Source organism: Lacerta agilis, chromosome 5, assembly GCF_009819535.1.
Source record: "Lacerta agilis isolate rLacAgi1 chromosome 5, rLacAgi1.pri, whole genome shotgun sequence".
In the NCBI taxonomy this organism is placed as follows: Eukaryota; Metazoa; Chordata; class Lepidosauria; order Squamata; family Lacertidae; genus Lacerta; species Lacerta agilis.
The window spans coordinates 1,438,020-1,465,427 of NC_046316.1; the positions used below are offsets into that span (position 1 = coordinate 1,438,020).

The window sequence follows — 27,408 nt, forward strand, 5'->3', positions numbered from 1 at the left end:
CTCTCTCTTCTGCTACTTCCCATTGCAGACCATCAGCAGAGCATTCATGAATGGTAGTGCCTTGGAGCATGTAGTTGAGTTTGGCTTGGATTATCCGGAAGGCATGGCTGTGGATTGGCTTGGAAAGAACCTGTATTGGGCCGATACTGGAACAAATCGTATTGAAGTGTCAAAGTTAGATGGGCAGCATCGCCAGGTTCTAGTGTGGAAGGATTTGGATAGTCCTCGGGCGTTAGCACTGGATCCTGCTGAAGGGTGAGGTGCTTGCTTAATTTTCTGTGTTAAGCAATTAAACCAGATGCTGACTCTTTTTCAGCAAGGTTTGAGGAAAAAATGCTGACTGTGCTATGAGAATGATCATTTAGCCAGTGATTTCAAACCTTGCTACCTTTCTGTTCCTCACATGCATGCTGATGAATCTCTGTATGTCGGCCACAAACCCCCTACATGTTGCAGAGTGTTCTTGGTTATTTCCTACAGTACATTCTCAGTCCACATGTGGTGCAAGCCAGGCCTGCTGGGTCTCATCCTAGCCCTGGATGAGTTGAGAGTATATCCTGTTACATTGATCATGTCAGGAAAATATTAATAGTGGTAGACAAAAAGGAAATTGGCTCTGTTTGCTGGGGTTGGTGGGAGTTGGAGGGCCACAGGTTAGTCATCATCACTGTCCTCCTTACAATCCCATGCCATGACAGAAACAGTCGAGATCCAAAGCTACAGATCACTTGGCAACTAACAAGCTGTAATAGCTTATTAAATCTTCAGTTTATTTTGCAGTATAAAAAGATGTTGAATTTCCCCTATACATTTTTCAGGCAAAACCATTAAAAGATGAGTACCAATAAAACCAACGTAACTTAATATAATAACCAGGGCTTTTTTCCAGCTGGAACTTACCAGAACTCAGTTCCGGCCCCTCTCAGGTGGGCTCCATTGCCATTATAAGAGAACAAGGGAAGCATTCGTGGTGAGTTCCAGCACCTCTTTTTCTAGAAAAATAGTACTGATAATAACTAAAATAACCAATAAAAATAAAATTAAAATCATATAGCATCTAGCATAGTGGATTATAATTACCACAACAAACAGAAAAATCTTTAGGTGGTCTGCCAAGACTCTCAGAAATTTTCAAGTGGTCTGTGGGGAAAATGCTTGGGAACCACTTGCTCTAGTCCGTTGCCTGCTGCCCTCCATGATCTTTCAAGTTACTGTATATTCCACTTTTCCTCTTGGGACACTCAGACCTATATACATATATTCCTTCTTTATCTTCCACAGCAGCCCTGTAAGGTAAGTTAGGCTGAGAGTCATTAGGTACCCAAAGCCACCCATTGTTTGCAATGGCTGGGTGAATATTTAAACCTGGGGATCTATTATACACAGTACAGTGAAACTATTTACCTCTCAAAAGAAATAAAAGTTATGTTGTGTGCTAAAACAAATGTTTAAGCATTATAGTTCTGATATATTTCTATGTTTTGTCTTTGGTTCTGCATGAGATGAATATGGAATCTTTGATCTATATTTTCAGATTCATGTACTGGACAGAATGGGGTGGAAAGCCCAAAATTGACAGAGCTGCCATGGATGGTAGTGAACGTACAACATTGGTGCCGAATGTGGGACGGGCTAATGGGCTGACAATTGATTATGCTAAAAGAAGATTGTATTGGACTGATTTGGATACCAACCTAATTGAGTCTTCAAATATGCTAGGTACAGTTTAGCTGGTTTGTTGGAGCATGCTAGGATTCTTGAAGTCAGCTGAAGTGGGGATCAGGGTATTTAAAATGCTGCCTGCTCCAATAAACCCAACTGCTAAGGTCTTTGGTGAAATCTGGCTGGCTGGCTAACTGGCTGTCTCTTTCTCCCTCTTCCAATCTGCTGTATCTGATCCATTCCTCTTGATGTTTCATTGCCTTGTAAAAACACTCATTCTCTAATGAGCTCTCGTGGTTAGTTATTTCAGCCCCTGTTTTGTGATTGACTGGTTCTGATACTAATTTAGTTCCTTTGTTTTCTGCTGACCCATATTTTGTTTTCTTACTTGGTTTTTAATGGTATGCAATGTTTTGATCTGTGGTGCTTTTGAGTGCCAGGAAAGTGGATGTGTACATTTACTGTATTGTAAAATGAAAACATAAAAAGTGCTCCCACCTACAAAATGAACAGTCTCCAGATTAGAGTTGAAGTCTGAATGCCATGAACCAACCAGTTATTCATTAGTACTATATAGACATAAATTACTGTCCTATGAAAAAAGATTTATGAGTATAACTTTTTACACTGTCAGAATTACTTTGTTCTGGTGTGACTAAAAGGTTAAACATTTCTCCATTCATTCTCCATTCATTCATTTGCAAAGTTTCACTTAATACTTGTTTATCAAAAGGAGCTCAGGCTGGAATGCATTATTCTCCTTCTTCCCATTTGTCCTTGCAGCAACCCTGTGAGGTAGGTTAGTGATTGGATCAAGGTTACGCAGCGTGAGTGCAGATTTGAAACTGAGCTCCCAACTTGTGGTGCTACTTACACCACACTGACTCTCATGTTCATTATATCTATGAGTTACTGTAGATTTGATTACAACTCTCCTTCCTAGTGTGGGAGAGGTGGGGAAATCTTGACATCAGTATATATTTTTCTTTCTAAAACAGGTCTTGACCGTGATGTTATAGCAGATGACTTGCCTCATCCATTTGGTCTGACTCAGTACCAGGATTACATCTATTGGACAGACTGGAGCCGGCGAAGCATTGAACGTGCCAACAAGACCAGTGGCCAAAACAGAACTGTCATCCAAAACCACTTGGATTACGTGATGGATATCCTAGTATTCCATTCATCCCGTCAAGCAGGCTGGAACGAATGTGCTTCCAGTAATGGGCATTGTTCCCACCTCTGCTTGGCAGTGCCTGTTGGTGGTTTTGTCTGCGGATGTCCAGCTCACTATTCCTTGAATTCTGACAACAGAACATGTAGTGGTAAGCCATAAACACAGTTACGTGGTGCAGAGGGCAAAGGGCTATGTTTTCATGGTTCCTCTCAAATATTACAGTAATGTTTGAAATGCAAACCAAAATGAGTTATAGCTGTAGTGGATGGAGCAGGAATATGCCAAATACTGAGCCATTTCCACTTGTAACATAGAAAGGTTTGTTGGGGTCTGATATAACTTGATTCATGCAAGATTTGAATATCAGTTGCATGTGTTAGGTTTTTTATTTTTTATTCATGGCTGAAAAACTCAGTAACTTTCTGTTTAGCTGTTTTCTAAATGCTCAAAACACATTGTATGAATTAGTTCTCCAATCCTAACACTAAGCATAGGCCACTAGTATTCTACCTATATTTCAGATTGGAGAGCTCAGAGAGCCGAGAGCCTTGTTGGAGGCTATCCAGCAAGTTCATGACTGACATCATACTTGAATTTAAGATTTGAGCTTAATTCTTAATACTAAAGCCATAATGGAGACTATCAAGATATCCAGAGCAAATTAGATTTAAAAAAATGTGTGTGTGAAAAACAATTTCTATGTCACACACCCCTTGCTGTTTAGTTTGTTAGTTAGTTTTGGCCAATCAATTAAAGATAGCAGCCCTAATTTGCTAAGTAGCATAAACATGTTTTTGTTAAATGAATAGTTTAATAATTTGTTTTGAAAATGACCAGTTGGCTTTTTTGTATTTATGTTTAAGCCCCTACCAGTTTCTTGCTCTTCAGTCAGAAGAATGCAATAAATCGCATGGTAATAGATGAGCAGCAGAGTCCAGATATTATACTTCCAATCCATAGCCTCAGGAACATCCGAGCCATTGACTATGACCCTGTAGACAAGCACCTGTACTGGATTGACTCTCGGCAAAACATTATCAGGAGGTCACAGGAAGATGGCAGCCAGGTATCTTAAGTGTGGGTTGTTTGGGTTTCCAAAGAAAGTGGGGGGGGAGGGGGGAGGAATAGGGCTCTTTAAAATGGTATTCATGTTCTAAATACTTTATAAATGAATTTTGTATACTAAAATCTATGGGGTACATGTTTGCTAGTGGAATATGGTCATAGATGGAGAACACATGTAAATAGTAGGAATACCTCAATTTTGAGGAGGAGATCATATTATATTTCAAACCTACCTATCTCTTAGTTTTATGAGTCTTTGGAGAATTAGCTAAAATTTGCACAGATGCTGTAGATTTGTGAACAGACATCCCACAAAACTAGTAAAACACAACGTTTGAGAGACCTTGCTTTAGAAGTAGAACTACAGTATATGTTATATATTTTTTCTGTCCCTATCAAAACGGGCATGAGAAGTCAAGGTGATGTTTAAATATTCTGAATATATGTACTAAACTTCCTTCTGATACCTGAATATTAACTGTGTTAAAACAGTGCCAACCTGGTGAATTAAATATCAAAGACGGCATTTATCTGGACAGCTATTTTACTTCCTTGTTCACTTTAAAATAAAATAAAAATGAAATAAAAGACAACAGCAGGGGTCTTAAAGTGCATTCAGATGCTTCAACAAGCACTAAATTAGGAAACATTTCCTGTTATATTCAAAAATGAACTCATGCATGGATAGATACATGGCACCAACTGTGGGAACCACATACTGCTGACACAGCAATCTCTCTTTATTGGAATTACAGTAGAAGCATGAAAATGAGAAGTGCTGCACTTTTAATGGTCTATTGAATATTAACGTTCTTTCTTTCTGTCTTTCTAAACCACACTATACCCGAAGGTCTCAGGGCAGTACTTATATTTGATATAAGTTTATGTGACTTTTTGTATTGTATCAGATTGTTAATGTTTGATGTTTTATTATGTTTTTAAATGTGTTGGAAGCCACCCCGAGTGGCTGGGGCAACCCAGCCAGATGGGTGAGAAAGAAAGAAAGAAAGAAAGAAAGAAAGAAAGAAAGAAAGATTATTATTATTTTCTGTTTCAACACTTGGCTGTAACTTGTGCCAAGGAACTTTGAGGCTCTGAATTATATTAAAGCCATTGCTTTCACATAGTAATTCTGCATTGTGTAGCTAATTCTCTTCTGGTTGCTTCCTTGGATCAGTCGTCAATCTTTTTCTTCCCACCCCAGAGCTTTACAGTTGTGATGAGTCCAGTTCCAAATCAGAACCTAGACATACAACCCTATGATCTGAGTATTGACATCTACAGTCGTTATGTTTATTGGACTTGTGAAGCCACAAATGTAATCAATGTTACACGCCTGGATGGAAGGCTGATGGGGGTGGTGCTGAAAGGAGATCAGGATAGGCCCAGGGCCATTGTTGTGAACCCAGAAAAAGGGTAGGTAGAGTGTTGCATGGAATATACATGCTTAAAACCATCTGGTACGCAGGCTGAGACCCTACCTGCCCACGGACTGTCTGGCCAGTGGTGCATGCTCTAGTTATCTCTCGCTTGGATTACTGCAATGCTCTCTATGTGGGGCTACCTTTGAAGGTGATCCGGAAACTACAACTAATCCAGAATGCGGTAGCTAGACTGGTGACTGGGAGCGGCCACCGAGACCACATAACACCAGTCTTGAAAGACCTACATTGGCTCCCAGTACGTTTCCGGACACATTTCAAAGTGTTGGTGGTGACCTTTAAAGCCCTAAACGGCATCGGTCCAGTATACCCGAAGGAGCGTCTCCACCCCCATCGTTCTGCCCAGACACTGAGGTCCAGTGCCAAGGGCCTTCTGGCGGTTCCCTTACTACGAGAAGCCAAGTTACAGGGAACCAGGCAGAGAGCCTTCTCAGTAGTGGCACCTGCCCTGTGAAACGCCCTCCCACCAGATGTCAAAGAGGAAAACAACTACCAGACTTTTAGAAGACATCTGAAGGCAGCCCTGTTTAGGGAAGCTTTTAATGTTTAATAGATTATTGCATTTTATTGCATTTTAATGTTCTGTCCAGAGTAGCTGGGGAAACAATATTATTATTATTATTATTATTATTATTATTATTATTATTATTATTATTTAAACTCAGCAATTAAAGCACCAGTTTCTCTTTTTTTAACAGCTTACCTTCTTGAAATAGAAGGTGCTTCTGTGACAGAGTAACTAATGGAAGAATGGTTGACAGCAGAGTGGAATGACATGTTGGGTGGACTTAGTGATGGCGGTGGGGAGTATGGCTGTGTAAGAGAAATATCGGGTGGGGGAAATAAAATGAGAGAGATTAATATAGTTGAATAGTTAGGGGATAGCTGTTATGAAATTTGACATTGATAGTTATTAGATCAGGGAAGCACAACTTTAAAATACATATAATATCCATGTCTTAGATATTATGCTCCATAAATAAATATATGGGGAAGGACAGCTTTTCAGAAAAGGACATACCTGGTAAATGATCTAACTCTGTTTTTATAGGTACATGTATTTCACCAATCACCAGGAGAGGTCTCCTCCTAAAATAGAAAGGGCTGCATTAGATGGAACTGAACGTGAGGTCTTATTTTCCAGTGGACTGAGCAAGCCTGTAGCCTTGGCAATTGACAACCAGTTGGGGAAGCTATTCTGGGCAGATTTTGACCTCCGGAAAATTGAGAGCAGTGACCTTTCAGGTAGAGTAAAACAACAACTTGCTTTTACCAATTTTAATCAGTGTTTTAAGTATTTCATAAACTGGTAGGAGGGAATGGGTATTCTCTCTTGCTCCATTGCTGTTTTCCCCTTTCCTCTTTATATTTTCACTGTAGTGAATTTGCAGAAATTTCTGTAAGGCAAGAGCAGGCTACACTCAGTTTAAATATAGTAAAATAATTGCTACTGTGCCCATTGAGCATTTTCTTGTGATATTCTCTATGGAATTGGGTGATAAGCAGCTCTGTAAAGCAGCTTGTCAATATGTTTTAGACTATTCTTATTTTCCAGGACTGAGCTTTGCATTAATCTTGAGTATGTCAACTAAGGGATGGATTGCATCTTCTGGCTAGAATCCAGAACGGAGCTGCAACTAATTAGAAACACCCAATTTTTTTTATTGGTATCCACTCCTGAAAACAGTATTTTAGAGTTCATTATCTGAACAAACTCTCACTGGTTTCCTTAAGAAGTGCTTATATTGAGCTGCATTTCCAAGTGATGCCCATTGCAGTCTTGGATGGCTGCTGTATAACAAGGTCTTATCCATAGTTTGTATTTGTAGTCAACTTCAGGTCAACACTCATTATCTTTTAGCCTGTCCCCTAGGGCTGGGCAATATTTGGTTTTCAACATCGCAGTATATCACCAGCTAAACATCATGATATTTCAGTATATCATGATGTCTGATAGCATGCTTCAACTCATACAAGCCAACTTCATGGGTCTGAGTACAGTTCAGTGCCCCAAAGTATGCTGGGATGGGGCTGAGCCCCCCCCCCTCCATGTTGAGGGTCCAGCCCCAGCTGGGCCTCCCCATGGTGGTGGATGGCCTCCCTGGGCCTCACAGCCTCCTCCCAACATGCATAATGTTACACGTGTGTGGCGCCATGCACATGCAATGAGCCCCCCCAATGTCGCGTGGAACTCTGTGCCTCTGCTTCAACTAAACCATTAAAGATTTCTGGGGAATATATTACTGTTCTATGCAGTTTTGTGGGCATTTTTACAATTTAAGTTAGTAGATGATTTAATAAAAATATTAAATAAACCATATAATATATTTAATATATTTTCAACTAAATTCAGAGTAGTTCAAGTTGCATCTGTTTCCGCACTCAGAGGTCTAAGTGGAATAAACCCCATTGAATTCAGTAAGGCTTGCTTGTGAGTAGAGACACATTTGCTTGCACTGCTTACTGACAAACACTCTCCCCATCATTCTCACCTCATGCCACACAGTACCCAACCACCTATTTCAGCGTAAGGCAGCTAGTTAAATCTTCCCCCTCCATTTCCCCCTGACGCAGAAGGACCCCCCCCCCAAAAAAAACCATCTCAAAGGCAGGGAGGGAGGGCAAGCAAACAAAGAGATAGCCTCCTTTTAAATATGAAGGGTAGCTATTTGTTGGGAACCAACAGCGTAAACACCACCAGAAAATCAAAATCAAAATACTGCCCCCTCATGGGTGCTGGATCTCCTGGATTGTTAGCAGGCTCTGCACAATTAGCTACAGGAGGGAAACTATTTGATCCCCTGCTAAATTTGCCCGTTTGCCCCCTGATGAAGAAATGACCAGTCCATAATTTTAATGGTAGGTTTATTGTAGCTGTGAGAGACAGAATAACAACAGGAAAACCCCCAGAAACCCAGAAGACAAAAGTCAGAGATTGAGGTGATTGTCTCTTTTGAGAGACAGTAATAGCTTTGTAACATACAAAGTGGCCCCCTATGCACTGGCTGTCAAAAAAATAAAAACAGGGAAAAGGAGTTAAATAAAATCACTATACAGTAAATTGTTGTGGTGATTGGGAGGTTTAATATGAAATCTTTTTTTTTAATAAAAAATTATTAAGTTTTGACAAAATATAACAAAAATAACAAATACAAAATACAAAATAAACAAAACACTACAACAAAACTACAATACTACAAAAATACAAATAAAATAAAATACAAAAAACATAATAAACAAACACTTATTAACCTATTCTTATCTTATTCATCACATTGTTTTGGGACCTCCTCACGTCCTCTCTTCTGCATACATTTCTAATTAACTATAGTAACTTTATAACATTGTAAATTCTTCCTTCTCAACTAGTCTTAATCTTTATATATCATAAACATCATATACCTATAATCTTATTCCTAATACAAATAAACATAACACAATTCAAACTTCCTATATCCTATCTTAACCTAACTTCTGATAATACTGTAGCCTTAAATGTCCTCTGATTTCAATTTCAAATGTCTATCTTTTCACGTCGTTTCAAATAGTCTTTAAATTTCTTCCACTCCTCTTCCCTCTGGTCTCGGAGTTTCGCGGTCAGTTCTGCGAGTTCCATGTATTCAATCAACTTCATCTGCCAATCTTCTACTTTTGGTATATCTTCAGTTTTCCAGTTTTTAGCTATCAAAATCCTAGCAGCTGTTGTGGCATACATAAAAAATGTACTGTCTTTGTTGGGAATTTCATAGTTGGTCATGCCCAGCAGAAAGGACTCCGGTTTCTTAGTAAATGTGTTTTTCAATACCTTTTAAAGTCTTTATTCCGGATCCAAACCTGATACAATGCATTTCTAATGATGTGAGTTTTAAAAGCCTTGTGGGCCTTAACTTTATCGTACCAAAGATAAGCATGCCAGCCAAATACATTATCATGTCCTTCCAAGTCCAAAACATCAGTATTTTCTAACTTAAACCAATCTTTCAACCAGCAAAAGACTGCAGCTTCAAAATAGATTCTAAGATCTGGCAATGAGAATCCACCTCTTTCCTTTGAATCTGTCAATATTTTATATTTTATCCTGGGTTTCTTCCCCTGCCAGATGAATTTAGATAAATCCTTTTGCCACCTTCTAAAGCAGTCCAGCTTGTCAATAATTGGAAGTACTTGGAATAAAACAGCATCTTTGGTAACACGTTCATCTTGATAACTGCTATTCTGCCCATCAAAGACAATTTCAGTCTTGTCCATAAATCCAAATCTCTTTTTATCTCACTCCATAATTTCTCATAATTGTCCTTAAACAGATTTAGATTCTTGGGAGTCAAATTCACTCCCAGATATTTCACCTTGTTAACAAAGCTAAGTCCAGTTTTGTCTTGCAATTTCTGTACCTGCAAAGGTGTTAGGTTTTTTGTCAGAACTTTGGTCTTTGCTTTATTCAACTTAAATCCTGCTACTTGTCCAAATGATTCAATCCTCTCTAATGCTTTAATCACACTGGTTTCTGGGTCTTGTAGGGATAACACAAGATCATCAGCAAAGGCTCTCAATTTGTATTCTTTTTCTCCCACCCTTATTCCTTTTATCTGCTGTTCTCTTCTAATCATATTCAATAGGACCTCCAGGACCGTTATAAAAAGTAGAGGGGAGATAGGGCAACCTTGTCTCGTTCCTTTTTCTATTCTAATTTCTTCAGATATCACATTGTTTATTATAATTTTGGCTTTTTGTTCTTTATAAATGGCGTTTATACCATTCATGAATCTTTGACCGACCTCCATCTTTTCCAAATTCTTCTTAATAAAACTCCAAGAAATGTTGTCAAAGGCCTTCTCCACATCTATGAACATCAACGCAGCTTCTGTATTTATCTTCTTTTCCAGTCTTTCCAATATATCCACAATATTCCTTGTATTACTATTCATATGTCTGCCAGGTAAAAAACCTGCTTGGTGTTTGTGGATATATTCCTTCAACACTCTTTTTAACCTAGTGGCCAAAATATTTTGTAGCACACATTTAAAAGTGTTATTGGTCGGTAATTCTTCATCTGTGTTTTATCAGTGTCTGGTTTCAAAATCAATGTGATAAATGCTTCTTTCCATGAGTCTGGTGCCCTGGGGAGGTTTAATATGAAATCAAGCTGGATTTGCATTTGTTGGTGTCTCTGGTAACTTTTCTCTCTTACATCATGGATGTTGTCATGGATGTATGTTCTGCATTATTTTATTAATACTGTTAATACAAATTTGTCATGGCCGTGGGCTAGTGCAACAATCGTATGAGCATAAAAATATAAATTTCTCTAATATCTTTAAAAGTTGTTGTTTTTATTATGCTGATATAGTTCAATTTTAATTGACGAAAGCCACCGTGACGGACAGCAGTACCAGCCCAGAGTCTGGCGATGCAGTCCCCCTGAAATTCCACCAGAGGGTTGGAGCCTCTCTCGGATTGGCTACAGAGTCAGCTAGACACAGAAGGGGGAGGAGCAGCACTTTGGGAGGGAGAATAAAAGGAGCCGGTTCTGAGGGAGAGAGAGAGATAAGGCTAAGGTTCAGATTTGGTTGAGAAGATATAGGGCTGGGTTTCAGCAGAGAGCTGACTGAGGGAGACCTGGTTCTGAGTTAAGCATCCACACTGAGGAGACGGTCTGTAGCAAGAGGACAGGGCCTCCTCGTGTGGAGGGTCTGGGAGGGGGAACCTGTGGGAATTCAGGCTCCCTGGGTCTCCGTCCATCCAGGAGGGGAGAGTTCTTCTGGGTCCAGAAGACTCCCAGGAACAAGGGGGGAGGGGACCCCCTGGGTCTGTTACACCATTGGGAATACCTCTGGTGTGGGGTTGTTAAGAGAGCGGAAACTAAGGGAAAGTGCCCCTCACTCGTGGGAAGCCATGCTGCTTTAAAAGTATTTAACTGCCAAAACTAAGTGAAACTGAAGTTTAAGAAGAGCATAGAATTGTGTTTAAGTCATCTTTTAACCTAGTTTTAGTAATAAGTTAACTTCTACTTGAAAGAACATTTTTCCTGACCTGTTTTGTTTCACAGTCTTCTTTTTTTAATAAAACTTTTCTTGTTTGCTTGATCAACTGCTGCCTGAGACTCTAAATCATTAAGTTTTCCCTCACACAAGTCCCCCACATGATAACCTGTGATAAATTGAACAACTTCATGTAATTGGCATGTAATACGGCCAACCCCTTTTAGATCAAATCTCAGATCAATTTTAAATTGCATTTATTATTGATTCTGTATGTGTCTTTTTTTGTGTGTGTGTGCTGGTCGTCGACCGTAATAAAGTACTTACTTACTTAAATTATTAATTGGTGATAAGCGGTAGGATCTGCATTAATTATGTAATTCAACATGTATATTAGAAAGACAGTGTAAGGACGTTCAGTGGTTGCTCATGAGAAATCAGCCGAACGCAGAACTTCTAAAAACTAAGTTCTTTATTGTGCAGATATTTACAGTGGAGCAAAAGTTCAAACGTCCATCTCAACCCTCTGCAGAGTCCGGGAATGAACCCTTCCGGTTCTTGGTCCAGCAAAAGAGGCGCGGGATCCTAATCCCCCGCCTCCCCCTTCCACGTCTTTCCTGTCTGCGAACTCGGGGCGCGGGAAACTGTCCCTGTTCCCCGCTTCCCCCTTGGTGCTCAGGCTCTGCGATCTCTTCACAGCCCCTGCGCCGACTTCCTGCCTCTAACTCCCCCTCCCCACTGGAGGAATGGTCGCTTCCTGCTGAGGAGGGGGATGACGAACTGGTGAACAAAGGGGGTGGTTCCCTGTACTGCAAGCTCTCCCGGGATGCTACCTGTCGTGGGGAGGGGGGTTTCCTGACAGACAGGTTTTACACACACACACACACACACACACACACACACACAGAGTCCTGGATCAGACAAACAGTCCATCTACTAGAGCATTCTGTTTCCCACAGTGGCCCACCAGATGTCTTTGGGAAATCTGTAAGGTTGAGGGCAAAAGCTGTCTCCCACTGCTGAATCATGGCAGTTGGTATTCAGTGGCACTGTGTCTTGTAATCTAGAGTTAACATATACCATACAGGGGGTGTTGGGGGGCTTTTGTTCCATCTTCTGGCTGTTGGCATCAGGATGCGTCTTTTCCTCTTGTTTGTCTGAGGAGGCTGTGAGTAATCCTGAACAGGTATGGAGATTGCTTGCTTCCTTTCAGCCCAAAACTAATGTAATCCAGATATTAAGTTGGGTTGGGAAATTTGTTCATTGGGATAGAGACTTGCAATCCGTTTTGGATGGGGTGACGTTCTCCTTGGAAGACCAACCAAATACGTGAGCAGGGGCAGTGAGTAGTTGCTTGGTGCATTATTTCTCATTGAACCCTTGTTGCCACATTTTTCAACTATATTTCCTCTCTACTCCATAGGAGCCAATCGGATAGTCTTAGAAGATACCAACATACTACAACCAGTAGGGCTGACTGTGTTTGAAAACTGGCTGTACTGGATTGACAGACATCAACAGATGATTGAAAAGATCGACACAACACTTCGAGAGGGACGTATGAAAGTTCAGGCTCGTATTACGCAGCTCAGTGATATTCATGCTGTTAAGGAGCTCAACATGCAGGAGTACAGTAAGTGTCAAGCAACATAACAAGGAGGAAAAACTAAATGACCCATATCATACATGGTTAAGATTTCATTGGCTTCTTTATTTATTATGCTGTTCACTACCATTGAGGGAATCCCCCAGTAAACTCCTAATGAGCCGTAGGGTTACCTGGAATATAATTTCGGAACCACAGATAAATGCTGTATTTTATTATGAAAAAAACAGTTTTAATACATGAACAATAAGTTTCCACTCTTATTTTGTTCCGTAGGACTACACCCTTGTTCCCAAGATAATGGCGGTTGCTCACACATTTGTATTGTTAAGGGTGATGGAACGACACGTTGTTCCTGCCCTGTGCACCTTGTCTTGCTTCAGGACGAACTTTCTTGTGGAGGTAAAGCTTTTTATTTTGTTTCCATTTTTAAGTGGCATCATTCCCCCTATGTAAGTCAATACAAAGATCTGCAAACCCACTTCAAACCCTGTTTTCAAACTCTGGTTAAATTGGGAAGCCCAAGTAGTGCTAACCATGACTAAAATCATATTCTAAATCATGATTAAAACAGAGCAGGCGTAGGGTGGGGTGGGGGAAAGATTTGTACAGTGCTACCTCGGGTTGCGGACACGATCCGTTCCGGGGTGCCGTCCGTACCCCGAAAAGTCCACATCCCAAGTGGCGATATTGCGCTTCTGCGCATGTGTGCGCGACGAAACGCGGAAGTAAACAACCCGCAAAAACGCAACCCGCAGCGGACGTAACCAGAGGTATGAGCTTGCATCTTGCTCCAAACCATTGTTAAGAGAGATGCCTCTGCAGTCCGAGGCTAGACATTTAGGGCAGTTAACATTTTCTCTATGTCTCTGACCTTACAGAGAAAGTGTGAGGATTTTGAAGTGTTAAACCAATGTGAATTAGTTAGCTTATTTCCATAGCAAACATGTCTGCATATTAGAACAAGGTATTTCAGCAATGTTTTCCTAGACATTTAATGCTATGCTAAAAATGTAAATGTATGTGAGAAAGAGAAAGAAATAGGTATCTCCAAATTTATGCTCCATTCAGTCAATAGTAACTATAGTTTTGCTAACTAAGGTGGAATCTACACATATAAAAACCATTCTGAAAATGCTTTTTTTAAAGTGTTTTTAAAAATACATTGAATTTTCTAAACAAAATAAAAATTTAAAAATTCCTTACAGTAGCACCTTAGAGACCACGAAAGCTCATACCAAGAACAAACTTAGTTGGTCTCTAAGGTGCTACTGGAAGGAATTTTTAAATTTTTGTTTTGTTTTGACTACAGCAGACCAACACGGCTACCTACCTGTAACTGGAACTATTGAATTTTCTATAAGGCTCAGCATCGCCATCTAGTGTCACATTGTATATTTCACTTAAAACACACTTGAAATGTTTTATTTGCTGAGTATATTTATTTGCTGAGTATATTTATTTGCTGAGTATAGCTGAGTCCTAGGAGTGAACAGCTGCATTGAGATTGTGGTGGGGACTGGAAGGAGCTTAAAAAGCCCTCACTCTGAAACAAGACCTATTGAATGCATTTATAGAAAGCACATTACTAGACACTGAGTCACTGTGGTGCACCCATCTGCTGTACATTATATCCCTTTTTAATGTTTTCATATAGACTTATTTTAGTAGAACATTGGAACATGAGCTGCCTTCATGAACACAACTGGGTTGCACTAAAAACAGAACTCTTCATGTCCAACTGAAACAGAAAGGCGTAATAAGGAGCTTATTGCCCAGGCAGGTGCATTATATGACCCATAAGAGTAGCAAAATAACCAGACTGTACAACAGTGATGGGATAAAATCAGGCCAAAACTTTACTAGGATCAGGTCATAATTCCACAAGCCCCATGTTGATGGAATGAATCCACTGGGTTTGGACTGCTTCAAACCTGTTCCATGGGAGTTGGCCAGTGTTCAACTTTGCCGTGGTGCAAGCAAGTAAGCAAGATCTCACTGGGGGACCAGGGTACAGATTCCAACCAGGCAGATACCCAACCCAAGCTTGGGTTTGCTGTAGTCAATCCTCCCCTCAGACGCCTATGTTGATCCTGCACAATGCCATTTCCACCCTCATACAAACAATGTTCTTCCACCTAACAAAGGAAGGCCATAATTTCACTAAGGGAAAGTGGGCAGGGAAGCCCAATGAAGTGCCAATCAGGTTGAGGTGGGCAGGAATCCTTTCTGGCCCTGTCAACCAGCAACCCAAAATTGCTCAGTGTAGGCTCTAACCTGAGGTTGGGCAGGCAAGATGCTCTCATAGTAAAATGGCTCTGAGCTCCAGGGAAAACAGCCTTTCTCCCTCCCCCTTGCAAGGACTCAGTACAGCTTTTTCCCATGAGCCATTGCACAGAGAGGATAGTGGGCAAAACCTTGCCCAGTATTTTGCTGCAATCTCTGGGCCACAGCGCCGCCAAGCAAAGGCACTTATTAGGCATGGAACAACTAGCAGAGGCAAAGAAGCATTCTTCTTTTTATGTGTGTGAACTTAACAGCCTAGTGAGATGAGTAGAAAAGACACGACTCAGCATATTAGACCCAAGTGCTCATTGTTCCCAACAATGCCCAACAAAGCAGCTTTTGCGCTGTTTATAACTTAAGTATTTTATTTAGTGTATTGCCCAGAAGTACCCTAAAATACTGCAAAGTTTGTATGCTAGTTGGCATAAGAGTAATGGCTCATGGCTTTCAGTTTATATAACCAGATGGCCCAGAGTTTTAAAATAAAGGGAGGAGAGACAGAGAGGAAAGATTTTACAAAGAGTTGTGTAGCTGGACATGGGATTGCCCACTCCCTCCTCAGATTGAAATCCGCCTTCTTTCTTTGGTTGTGGCATTGGCACTTTCAAAACCATAGTGAGAGTAGCTGGGAAGGGCAGTAGGAGGGAGGGGTGGAGTGAGTCAGAGGCATCCCCACAACATTTCCTTGGGGATAATCCCAGGGAGAAAATAACAACAACATATAAATAGACCCATTATCAGCACTAGGTTGCAATTTATTTTATTTAACACTGATTTTGTTTTGAACCCGGAGTGTCTATTGCTCTTGAAACCATGTAGATCTTGAGATGCATACATTAGAGGCTGTTTCTGTTTTGCTATGTAGATTCCACAGTTTAGTTTGGCTATACAGTGGTACCTCGACTCACGAAGATAACCCGTTCCGAAGGCGCCCTCGTAAGTCGAAATCTTCGTAAGTCGAAGGCGCCATCTCGGAACGGAAAAAACTTCGCAAGTCGAAAAAAACTGCATTGAAAACCTCGTAAGTTGAGGTATCGTGCCGCCGCTTTCCCTTCGTAACTTGAAAATTTCGGAAGCAGCGGCCATTTTTTTGCTTCCAGAACTGATTCGGAAGTCGGATGTTGCTCGTAAGTCGAGGTACCACTGTACATCACTGCATCACCAAAGTTCAGTCATTGCAGTGGGAGAGGCAGAGGTTGGTTTTTCAAACAGAGCCTTAGTTTTGGTTTTCCATAAATATGGCTTCTACCTCCCCATAGATATTTTTGACACTTGATCAGACATTTATGTGCTGTTACTCCACAGTTTCATTCTTCTGAAAAAACCCAAAACTTTTTCATAACAGAACCACCAACATGCTCTCCTCAGCACTTCACATGTTTCACAGGGGAGATTGACTGTATTCCTGCGGCTTGGCGCTGTGATGGGTTCACTGAATGTGAAGATGCCAGTGATGAAAAGAACTGCCCTGTGTGCTCAGAGTCCCAGTTCCAGTGCGAGAGTGGCCAGTGCATTGACAGTATACTTCAGTGCAACGGAGAAGCAAATTGTCAGGATAGCTCAGATGAAAAGAAATGTGAAGGTATTAATTTTTCCAGCTCTTGAAAGAAACTGGAAAATTGATTTGGAGATGAAAGGGGAAAGGAACAGTGGCAACTTTTTAAACAATCTTGATACATGTATTTCAAACAACAAAAACCTCTTTAGAATGAATTGTCTGTTCTAACAGATACCTACTGCTGTATGTATTCTGTGCAGCAATAAAAAGTACAATTCTGAGCTCAGGAAATCCAGCTTCTTTACTAAGAGAAACTGAATTCTGAAACTTATAGAAACCTTGCAAATTGAGTGAATTTGCATAGTTCCTGTTCTGTAATTTTACCAGTTTGTGTATTCCAATTTTGTTTGCTGTTGGGAAAAGGAAGGAGTCACATGGGACAAGCATTGGAAGCCTTTTCAGCCCCCAGCCCACACACTTTTAAGCATATATTTACAGCCCAAAGGATTTAAAATTTGCAAAACTCAAATTCTTGAGAAGCTGAATTTTGCATTCAATGCCATAGACTTTCTGACTTGTGAGGAGTGATACCTGCCCTCTTCCCATTGGCAACTCCCTTTGTCCCTTCTTCCTTTATGAAATTTTCTGAAATGGATGGAGGAAGGGAGAGCTAGAATGCAAAAGTGATTTTTATCTCTCACTCTCTCTCTCAAGAGCCAACTCTTCTCTCTTCTCCTGCTGGTGGAGACTAGCCTGTTCCTCACACTCTTGAGGTTTTCGGTAACAATAGTAGTTTCTGAATTGCTGGAGGGTCTCTAGAGAAGATGGATTAGGGTCTTACTGATTCTTCCTATTTACACCTGCTACAAAAAGCTGTCACCTGCCAGAGCCCCCAGGGCCTCAAATTTGTACATTGTTCAAGTCAAATAGGCTTGATTTGCCTCCTGATTTAGAACTCTAATAATGATAAGCTTTGATACTATTCATTATCTTGATTTTTATGCCGAGCATTTGGCTAGTTGATTCAGATATTTGTGATACTAAGTAAACACATGTTTGCTTTTATCCTCCAGTGCTTTGTTTAACAGATCAGTTCCGATGTGCCAGTGGGCAGTGCATTGGGAAAAACAAGAAATGTGACCACAACTTTGACTGCAGTGATAGCTCTGATGAACAGGGATGCTGTAAGTATGAAGTTTAAATACAGAACAACTACTATTTTGATCCAGTTCATAAGTTATCTTGCTTGTAGAATACAGATGATAGAAGTAAGCTTTATATTAGTTGAAATAAAGATAAATAGCTAATGCTGCTGTTATTCTGGAATTGAGGTGAGAGAATGAACAGAATAAACAGAGGTAGGAACCAGACAGCATCCGTATATCACATTCTTTACCCCTAGCTACACCTTACAGACTCTACCATGCAGATGGCTCTTGCCATGTGGAAAGAATCAACCTTCCTGCCAGACAAGGACACGAAGACTTCCCACATGGTTGAGATCATCCATGCAGTAGAATTTTAATGGTACAGTTGCACAATGCCATTTTTGCAACAATCCCATGGCTCAAAATGGCATGTGCTTGAGCTCTTAACTCTCATCATCTAGTTAAAGAATACTTTTATCCATTCTCAGGAGAGCTAAAATGCCCCCTTTCAAGCATCTCTGTACTATTCCATTAATCCCATCAGTTTCTTGCTACCTCACTTCACACTTAAGCTAGGAGCAGATATGTCATCACATTAAAGATGTGTGGCAAGTTAAGATTCATAAGGGATCAAGGTATAGAGTGGCAGGACTCTAGGGTTCAAGTTATTTAAAATGTATATTTGTTATCTCCTTACTTTTAGACACAACAGAGGAACCAGCCCCGCAAGCCACCAATACGATAGGTTCTATCATTGGTGTGATTCTCACAGTTTTTTTGGTTGGTGCTATGTACTTTGTTTGCCAGAGGGTATTGTGTCAGCGCATGAAAGGGGATGGAGAAACAATGAGCAATGACTATGTCGCGCATGGACCAGCTTCTGTACCTCTGGGCTATGTGCCTCACCCAAGCTCTCTCTCTGGATCTCTTCCTGGTTAGTCATCAGACATACAAGCATTTTGGAACTTTGTTGTCTATTATTTTCTGTCTGAATGAAGCTTCTCATAGTTTTGCTTATGTGTGCCAACAAAGCAATGTGTATGCTGTCTTCTGTTTTTGGCAAGTGTACTTGCAGAAGCTGCAACTAGAATCCTCAAACATTATTTTTATAGTCATTTGGAGTTTTATGCACCACCCGCTTCTTCCACTGGCATAAGTGTGGCAGTTCCTAGGCTCCTTATGCAATAAAGCCTCAAATATATCCCAATTAACAGTTTACTGAAGCCCTAATAGGCTGATTGTAGTGGTGCTGAAAAATGATTAGAGGTAGACCCGGTGGTGTTACTGCAAACTCAGAACAAGGGTAGGTGGAGTGTGCCATGTGGAAGTATGTTTTAAGACTTGCCAACTAAAACATCCAGTCTAATTTTCACCAGTCTGGTGCCTTACAGCTTTATTGGACTGCATCTTCTATCACCCCCAGCAAGCACAACTTTGGTGGCTAGCTGATGGGAGTTGTTGTCCAGTATAGCTGGAGGGCACCAGGTTGGCGATTGCTGATCTAGTCCTTTTGATTGAGTGCTGGCTTTCCTCCTCCATCTTCAGATCTTCTTTGCAGGAACTAGCTACCTTCCAATAGCACGGTGTGTATTAGTCTTTCCTAAAGTACGTGCATACGCCAGACCTGTGTACCAGGACTGGACACCAGTGTAATAGCAACTAAAGCTCAATTATGCAACCTGTGTAAGTTATGCAAATTGAAAACATTTGTATGATTTCTTAAGCTTTGAATATTTACTTTTGCCATCATTACCTTCCTAGTAAAAGTGGGTGTCCAGTGTGTGGGTGAAAGGACAGACCAGGAGGGATCTCCTTTATAGACATTTACAAACAAATGAAAAGCCCAAGCCCACAAGAACTGAGGGCTGTCAGCAAAAGTTGATAGCAGAGAGACTGGCAGGCAAATTGCTTCCCTTCAACCCAGGACTCCAATGGGAGAAGGGTCATGTAAGCTGTGAGGTGTCACTTTACAGTTACTGTATTATGTGACTGTAGGAGTGGCTGTGCAAGCAGGAAGCCCCCACAGAGCTGACCTCCAAAGCAGCAGTGTCACAGATACTGGGAAGATGTGCGGGAGGGTGATAGTGAGGTTGGGGTGGGGTGGCATAGGAGTGCTGGACTAGCCCCCCCCCCCCCTCTGCATCCATACTACTCTACCCCCACCGCATCCCGAAAAGTGGCAATGGCCCACTGCACAATCTGCAGGACTAATCTTCAATTTCCCAATGGGTTTGCTGCTCCTTTCTCACCCTGATCCCCACTCGGTGGTTTAACAAACTTATGTGTAGAAGTGGTGCTTGGTGGAGATTCTTTAAAATGTGCAAAGCCTCCCTAAAAAAGTAGTTATTCATGTTATTTGGAGAAAATATGGGTGCTATTAAAGCTTGTTTGGACATATGGTCCCTGCTATCCAGAATACAGTGGTACCCTGTGTTATGCATGCTATCCGTTCCGGATTGCGCTACGTAACACAGGCGTGCTTAACATGAACGCCCTGGGGAAAAAAACAAAAAACCTGGAAGTTCGTGTGTTTTTGCGCTTCTGTGCACCCGTGCATTGCGCACGCTCCTGGGAGGACTTCCAGGTTGCGGAGGTCCGTAAGTTGAACGTACGCAACATGGAGCTTATGCAACTCGAGGTATGACTGTATTGTATATTGTATTGTATGCTATCAATGTTGTGAATGTTGATTAGTTTTCTTTCTGTTTTAGGAATGTCCCGTGGCAAATCTGTGATCAGCTCACTCAGTATTATGGGTGGAAGTAGTGGACCTCCATATGATAGGGCCCATGTTACTGGTGCATCATCCAGCAGTTCTTCAAGCACCAAGGGCACTTACTTCCCTCCAGTAAGTCACTTCTGATAAACTATTCTTTCTGTAATTTGTTACACTGCTGAGCCTAGCTCTGAAAACCTATAAATAAATAAAGCCTATTTTTGAAGCACAAGAAAAGGACAAAGTTAAGTCAATATTCTAACAAATCTGTAATGTAATATTGAGCAGGAAAGCCAAATGTTAGTTAGAAACTTATTAAATAAATATTTTTTCTCCTTGGAGCTTTCAGTTTGAAAGCATAGTGTGAAGGTACACAATATAGCAACTTTTCTGAATCTAAGAATATCTGAATCTGATAAGTGCCTTGATGGAAAACTACCATGGAATTCAGGGTAGACTCTCTTAAGTTCCACTATGGAAAAAAGACATAGAAATGAAGTGAAATAAAAGCAAATGTAGAAACAAAAGCAAATGTAGAAATAAAAGCAAATGTAGAGCAGTAAAAATGAGTAGTATGTAAAACACAAGCATTTCCATATACCATACCTACAGGATCACCATGCCTTACACGTTGCCCACTTGACTGCTTCAATTGGCAGAATTGGCACTGCTACAGGTGCCACATAGTGCCCATTCTGCATTTGTAAGAACGTGATTGTTTAGCATGGCAGTGCCTGCACTTTGGAACTCCCTGCCTATTGAGATCAAGCAATCACTTTCACTGTATTCTTTGTTGTGTTTCCTAAAAACGTTCTTGTTTAGACAAGCTTAGTCAGATGCTTAGAAAGTTGAAGCAATCTTGACCTGTTTTAGTATTTTAACTTTTGTATGTTTCAAAGTATGGTTGTGATTTTTTCTCAGTTTATTGTTTTATAGCTTTGAGGGTTTTTTTTTTTTTACAACCAAGCAGTGTATAAATTTTATTAAGTAAATATATGTGTGACATTGCTCCAAATTCTAAGAAACAAACAAACAAAAGAAAGAAATCAGTGCACTTTTGAATGGTTCAGTCGTGATTCAAAATGGTGTTCAACAGTAGACAAAAACCTGCTCCTTGATCTCAGGGACTGTCAAAATGGTTACAATATCTTATGAGAACTGACTGCAGGCCTAATCTTCCATGTTTTTCCAGTGGTTTTGCTGCTCCTTTCTCACCCTTATTCCCACTCTAGGTGGTTTAACAAACTTGTGTGCACAAACAACTTTCCAAAATATATATTAAATGGTAGAAGCTAGTGCTGTGCTTACAGTGGTACCCCGCAAGACGAATGCCTCGCACAACGAAAAACTCGCAAGACGAAAGGGTTTTGCGATTTTTTTAGTTAACTCGCGAGACGAATTTCTCTATGGCCGTGCTTCGCAAGACGAGGCATTCGTCTTGCGCGGTACCACTGTACTGTAAGAAGAACCCTCCCCGCTCGTCCTTGCCGCTCGCTTTCCCCGCTCGCCACTCGCTCTCCCCCTCGGTGCAGGAGTTGGGTCCGGGCTCGGGCGTCCGCTGGGCCTTTGGGGACTTCCTTCCAAGGTAAAGAAGCCGCTCCGCGCTGCCGCCTCTTTCCCGCCCCTCACGTGTCTCTCGGCACCGCCAGGAAAGCCTTGGCGCACACCTCCTCTCGCCCTCGCCGCTCTCCCTTGCCGCTCGCCCGCTCCGCTCTCCCTTGCCGCTCGCCCGCTCCGCTCTCCCTTGCCGCTCGCCCGCTCCGCTCACCCTTGCCGCTCGCCGCTCGCTCTCCCCCTCGGTGCAGGCGGCAGGAGTCGGGGCCAGGCTCGGACTTCTGCTAGGCCTGCGGGGACTTCCTTCCAAGGTAAAGAAGCCGCTCTGAGCCGCCGCCTCTTTCCCGCCCCTCACGCGTCTCTCGGCACCGCCAGGAAAGCCTCGGCGCGCACCTCCTCTCGCTCGCCCTTGCCACTCGCCGCTCGCTCTCCCCCTTGGTGCAGGCGGCAGGAGTCGGGGCCGGGCTCAGACTTCCTTTCAAGGTAAAGAAGCCGCTCTGAGCCGCCGCCTCTTTCCAGCCCCTCATGCGTCTCTCGGCACCGCCAGGAAAGCCTCGGCGCGCACCTCTTCTCGCCGCTCGCCCTCCCCGCTCGCTCTCCCCGCTGGCTCGGTGCAGGCGGCAGGAGGCTCCGGCTGGGCCCAGCCAGGCCCAATTCCCCCCCTGCTGCTGCCGGCAACAAGCCCCGACTTTTTTCCCCATAGGAACGCATTAATTAAATTTCAATGCATTCCTATGGGAAACCGTGCTTCGCAAGGCAAAATTTCCGCAAAACGAAAAGACTTGCGGAACGAATTAATTTTGTCTTTCGAGGCACCACTGTACTAAGGATTGGCTTACTACTGCTGTGCTTAAAATACTACTTTTAAACTTTGTTATGGTTCTGTTAAAATTGTCTCCCCTCCTCTCATTCTCTCTCAAAAGATTTTGAATCCTCCTCCATCACCAGCTACTGAGCGTTCACATTACACTATGGAATTTGGTTATTCTTCAAATAGTCCTTCTACCCATCGATCGTACAGGTAATTTTATTACTTGCATTCATTGGCACTGTAGTGTGGCATTTCAGATAAGTCTACTAAACCTGTCTAGCCCACAAACATTTTTACTCCATACATGGTGTGCATGTAGTCATTTGTAGTACACAAATGTCATGCGGAAAGAAAAGAGTCCTCCTCCAATTTCACAAAACTCCATCTAGAGCCTGTCCTGGCTTACAGGGTGCTGTTTACAAGCTTGCACCTGTGCCAGCTGCTTTCTTAGCAGTGAATCAAAGGCACCTTTAATTCCCAATATTTGCAAGTGACCACCTTTGGGGTGGTCAGTTGGGTTGTATTTTGGGGTATGCATATATGCTTCCCGAGCCAGGACAGTATCAAAATGGAAGGCAGAAAAAGTGAATGGATGGGCTGCTCAGAATATACCACTCCCTGAGCAAATAAGATTTACTGAAATTTCATGCAAAGCAGGTCTTTCCTTGCGCTGTGGAGGCTACACAGGGAGCTGCCTTCATTTTTCATTTAATGCTAAAGCTGTCTAAGGAGAAAAACATAAAATGTGTTTGGACCTTTCCAAAATGTCTTTTTATTGTGCATTCGTGATTATTTGTTGTGTTAATAATAGGATCAAGGCAGTTACCGTATTTTTCGCTCCATAAGACGCACTTTTTTCCTCCTAAAAATTAAGGGGACATATCTGTGCGTCTTACGGAGCGAATCGTGGTCCCTGGAGCCGAATTGCCCAGGGGCCAAAAGCAGATAGTGCCTTTTATTTTACAAAGAGAAAAGGGGTTGTTGAAAGGACCCTGCTCAGCAGCTGATCAGCAAGAGATCGGGCGAGAGATAAGAGTCCCAGCTCCCTTTCAGCCCCATCCTCCATTGTTGAATGTGCTACAGAGGGAGGTTTTTTGTTTCCCCAGCGACATGTGACTGGCTGATTAGATTATCTGTCTGGAAACTATAGAAATGGCTCCCTTTCCTTCAGAAGCTGCAGAAAGTGAGTTAAACCCAATAAAAGGGGGCTTTTCCTCTTTGCTTTTCCCCCTTTGCAAAAGGAGCTTTGCTTTTCTCCCTTTGCAAAAAAAAAAAGCTGCAAAACTTTTAGCTGATCCTCAAAAAAGGGGCTTTTAGAGGAGGAAAACCAGAAAAATATTTTTTTTCCTTGTTTCCTCCTCTAAAACAAGGTGCGCCCTATAGTCCGGTGCGCCCTATGGAGCGAAAAATACGGTAAGCACAATCTCACTTTCCGTACTGTTTGTGTCTGCAAAATGTTTAGGACTGCTTCATTTTCCAATCAGTGTGTGTCCCATAGTTTCCTGCTGAAATCCTGTAACTTTTTATACCAGAAATAGCTCAGATAGCTCAGTTGGTTAGAGCATGGTTCTGATAACGCCAAGGTTCGATCCCTGTAAGGGACAGCTGCATATTCCTGCATTGCAGAGGGTTGTACTAGATCAGGGGTGGCCAACTCCCAAGAGACTGCAATCTACTTACAGAGTTAAAAACTGGCAGTGATCTACCCCCTTTTGGGGGGTTCAGGTCAAAGTTGCTCAGCTTTTTGGGGGAGGAGGAAGGCCCGTTTTTAAGGCATTCAGATCAAAGTTATTCGGTTTTTTTGTTTTTGTTTTAGGGAGAAGGAAAGCCCCAGTTTTCGGGGTACAGGGCAAAAATATTGAGCTTTTTTTAGGGAAGCCAAAGTTGTTGAGCTTCTTTGGGGGGAGCCAGTGATCTACCACAGACGTCCAGTGATCTACTGGTAGATCACGATCTACCTGTTGGACGTGCCTGTACTAGATGATGCTCAGGGCTGCTTCCAACTCTGTGGTTCTATGAAATGTTCTGGGTTATGTTGCTGTTTTTGTTTTGATCCTGCCTTTGTTGGGCACATGTTTCCCTTCCAGATGGCAATAGTGCTGTAACATTGGGGAACCATTGCAGGACAACTAATAAAGTGAAATTGATGTGTGGGTGGTGCAATATCAATCAGCCATCAATGCACTTTTATTGCACCAACAGCATGTTGCAGGAAACACCCACACCCACAAAAACAACTGTCTGGAGGGATCCTTTGCCTACTGATCATATTGGCATGCTGCATGGTCAAGGAAATCTGAGATTCCTTTCAGATGTTGATGGGTCTTTCCTTCCTAACTCTTTTTTTCCTTCCCATCCCAGTTACAGGCCATACAGCTACCGGCATTTTGCCCCTCCCACTACGCCATGCAGCACGGATGTTTGTGACAGTGACTACGCCCCCAGCCGTAGAGTGATGGCAACTGTGGGAAAGGGTTACACCAGTGATTTGAACTATGATTCTGAGCCTGTGCCCCCACCGCCCACCCCACGCAGCCAGTACTTATCGGCAGAGGAGAACTATGAGAGCTGCCCCCCATCCCCATACACAGAACGGAGTTACTCTCATCACCTCTATCCTCCCCCCCCTTCGCCTTGCACAGACTCCTCATGAGAGACTCCCTCCCTCCTTTGACTGCCTCCAACCCACCAGTGTAAATACTAATTGTCCTTATCGAGAGGGGGGAGGACATGAGGCAGTAGTGTGTACAGCTGAAAATTATTAAATGAGGGTGGGGGTTATATTGCATATATCTTGTACAGAAAGGGGGGTGGGGAGAGAGAGAAGGTTATTTATATATTTTCCTAAAACAGTTTGCTGCTTTGTGCCATAAGAAAATTTTAAAATTTGTATACGAAGTTTGTCATTTATTTTTCCAAATGGAACACAAGAAGATGCCTTAAAATTTGTGAAGTGACTGAGCACATAGGGAAATAGAAGGATCAAGGTTGTGTTGCTGTTCAATGAGCCAAACACCAAAAAAGGAAAAGAAGAGAGCTTTTGACAAGGAATAGAACTAAGGGAACCGATCATAAAGCAGCATATATAAACGTCTTCAAAGAGCTGAATAACCTCTGGCATTTGCTCTGATGGACCAGCAATTCAAATTAAACCTGAAGAAAACTGATAACTAATGGTACATAAACCGGACAGATAACTAATGGTACACAAAGGGCTTTATTCTCAGAAGTGAAATCATGGATGCTTATACACTTTTGAAAATGGCACCTTTTTGTTTAATTCACATTTTCTGAAGTAGCCAAGTTGCATCATTTCTACGTTTGTCCCTTTCTAGGTGTTCTGCCATTTTCTTGGCTGTGGTTATGTTTTAAGTCTCTCTGTGTGTGTTCTAAAAAGAACAATATAGGTGTTCAGTAGATTGTGGCTGTTTATTGGGCGCCACAATAACCTTCTGACAGGAGAATAAGCAGTGGGCCTTGAGCTTGCTTCCTTCTTCCCTTATGTCCCTGTTCCATTTTGCAGGGCTGGGAAGATCTCTTTGTTAGCATCTGTCTGCTGTAAGAGAATCAAGAGAAGGAGTGCACAAGCTTGAGGACTGTTCCTAGTTTCACCACCATGTTAAATCTTTGGAGCCGAGTAATGAATGAATGGGCCTTTTGTGAATATGCAAGTGTGTATGGGTGCATGTGTGTGAAAGGAGTCTCCCCACCCCCTTTTCCTTTCCTGGCAGTACAATAGGATTATGTTCTACCAGGTCAGAGCTATTCCCATCATAAAGACAAGGGTAATTATACCTGAATACCTTTTCCTGCCAGCTCTTTAAAATGTTTCAGTGCCCAAAAAAGTTGTTGTTGTATAAAAATATGACAACTTCATCATCATCTAGATGTCATATTTATAAACTATAAAATTTTACTTTCAGTTCTTAGTTTAATGTAAATGAAATGTTATATTCTTGCAGTACTTTCAGTGTCTAGTGAATACCGCAGTATACAATGCTTACATATATATATTTTAAAATGCTATTTTTCTTTATTAGGAAACATTTAAGCTTTTTTCATTCAGGATGCACTCTGGACCTCCTTGGTTGTTTGAAACACTTCTTCCTGTTGAAGTTAAGTAACCCAGTCTTTGCAGTGCGATTTCCACTTCCTCTTCTATGGCAGAAATTCAGTTCTTAAGCGTATAAACCGCTGTGAATAACAGGGTTTTTCACCGTTGTTATTTTTTTGCCCAAGTATTTTGTTATCTATCTATCTATCTATCTATCTATCTATCTATCTATCTAGTTAGTTTCATTTTCTCTACAACCCTTCCCTGATTTGAAAGGGGTGCCAGGGCTTCATTTTATGATAGCTTTACAAACTGGCAAGAAATCAACATGTGAAAAAAAGCTTTTTTGAAGTTCAGACTTTGGAACTTGGACAACTATCACAAAGAGGCTACAGAGCCTTTCTGCTAGAA

General features: G+C 41.8%; 1 protein-coding gene across 3 annotated transcripts in view; it reads left to right on the forward strand.

Moving 5' to 3' along the window:
• LRP6 (LDL receptor related protein 6) overlaps positions 1-27,408 on the forward strand; it is a 98,641-nt gene extending 71,233 nt beyond the window's left edge. For 2 of the 3 annotated variants that reach the window (XM_033148243.1, XM_033148245.1), the window contains 14 exons: positions 29-255; positions 1,535-1,719; positions 2,661-2,987; positions 3,703-3,905; positions 5,109-5,320; positions 6,398-6,591; positions 12,748-12,957; positions 13,207-13,332; positions 16,562-16,798; positions 17,788-17,898; positions 18,566-18,796; positions 20,574-20,710; positions 23,056-23,153; positions 25,305-26,172. In XM_033148243.1, the coding sequence (XP_033004134.1) occupies positions 29-255; positions 1,535-1,719; positions 2,661-2,987; positions 3,703-3,905; positions 5,109-5,320; positions 6,398-6,591; positions 12,748-12,957; positions 13,207-13,332; positions 16,562-16,798; positions 17,788-17,898; positions 18,566-18,796; positions 20,574-20,710; positions 23,056-23,153; positions 25,305-25,596 (2,790 nt within the window). In that variant the 3' untranslated portion in view covers positions 25,597-26,172. Of the gene's footprint in view, positions 1-28; positions 256-1,534; positions 1,720-2,660; positions 2,988-3,702; positions 3,906-5,108; positions 5,321-6,397; positions 6,592-12,747; positions 12,958-13,206; positions 13,333-16,561; positions 16,799-17,787; positions 17,899-18,565; positions 18,797-20,573; positions 20,711-23,055; positions 23,154-25,304; positions 26,173-26,983 lie in introns of those variants that run through there. The other variant, XM_033148244.1, reaches the window with a different exon arrangement.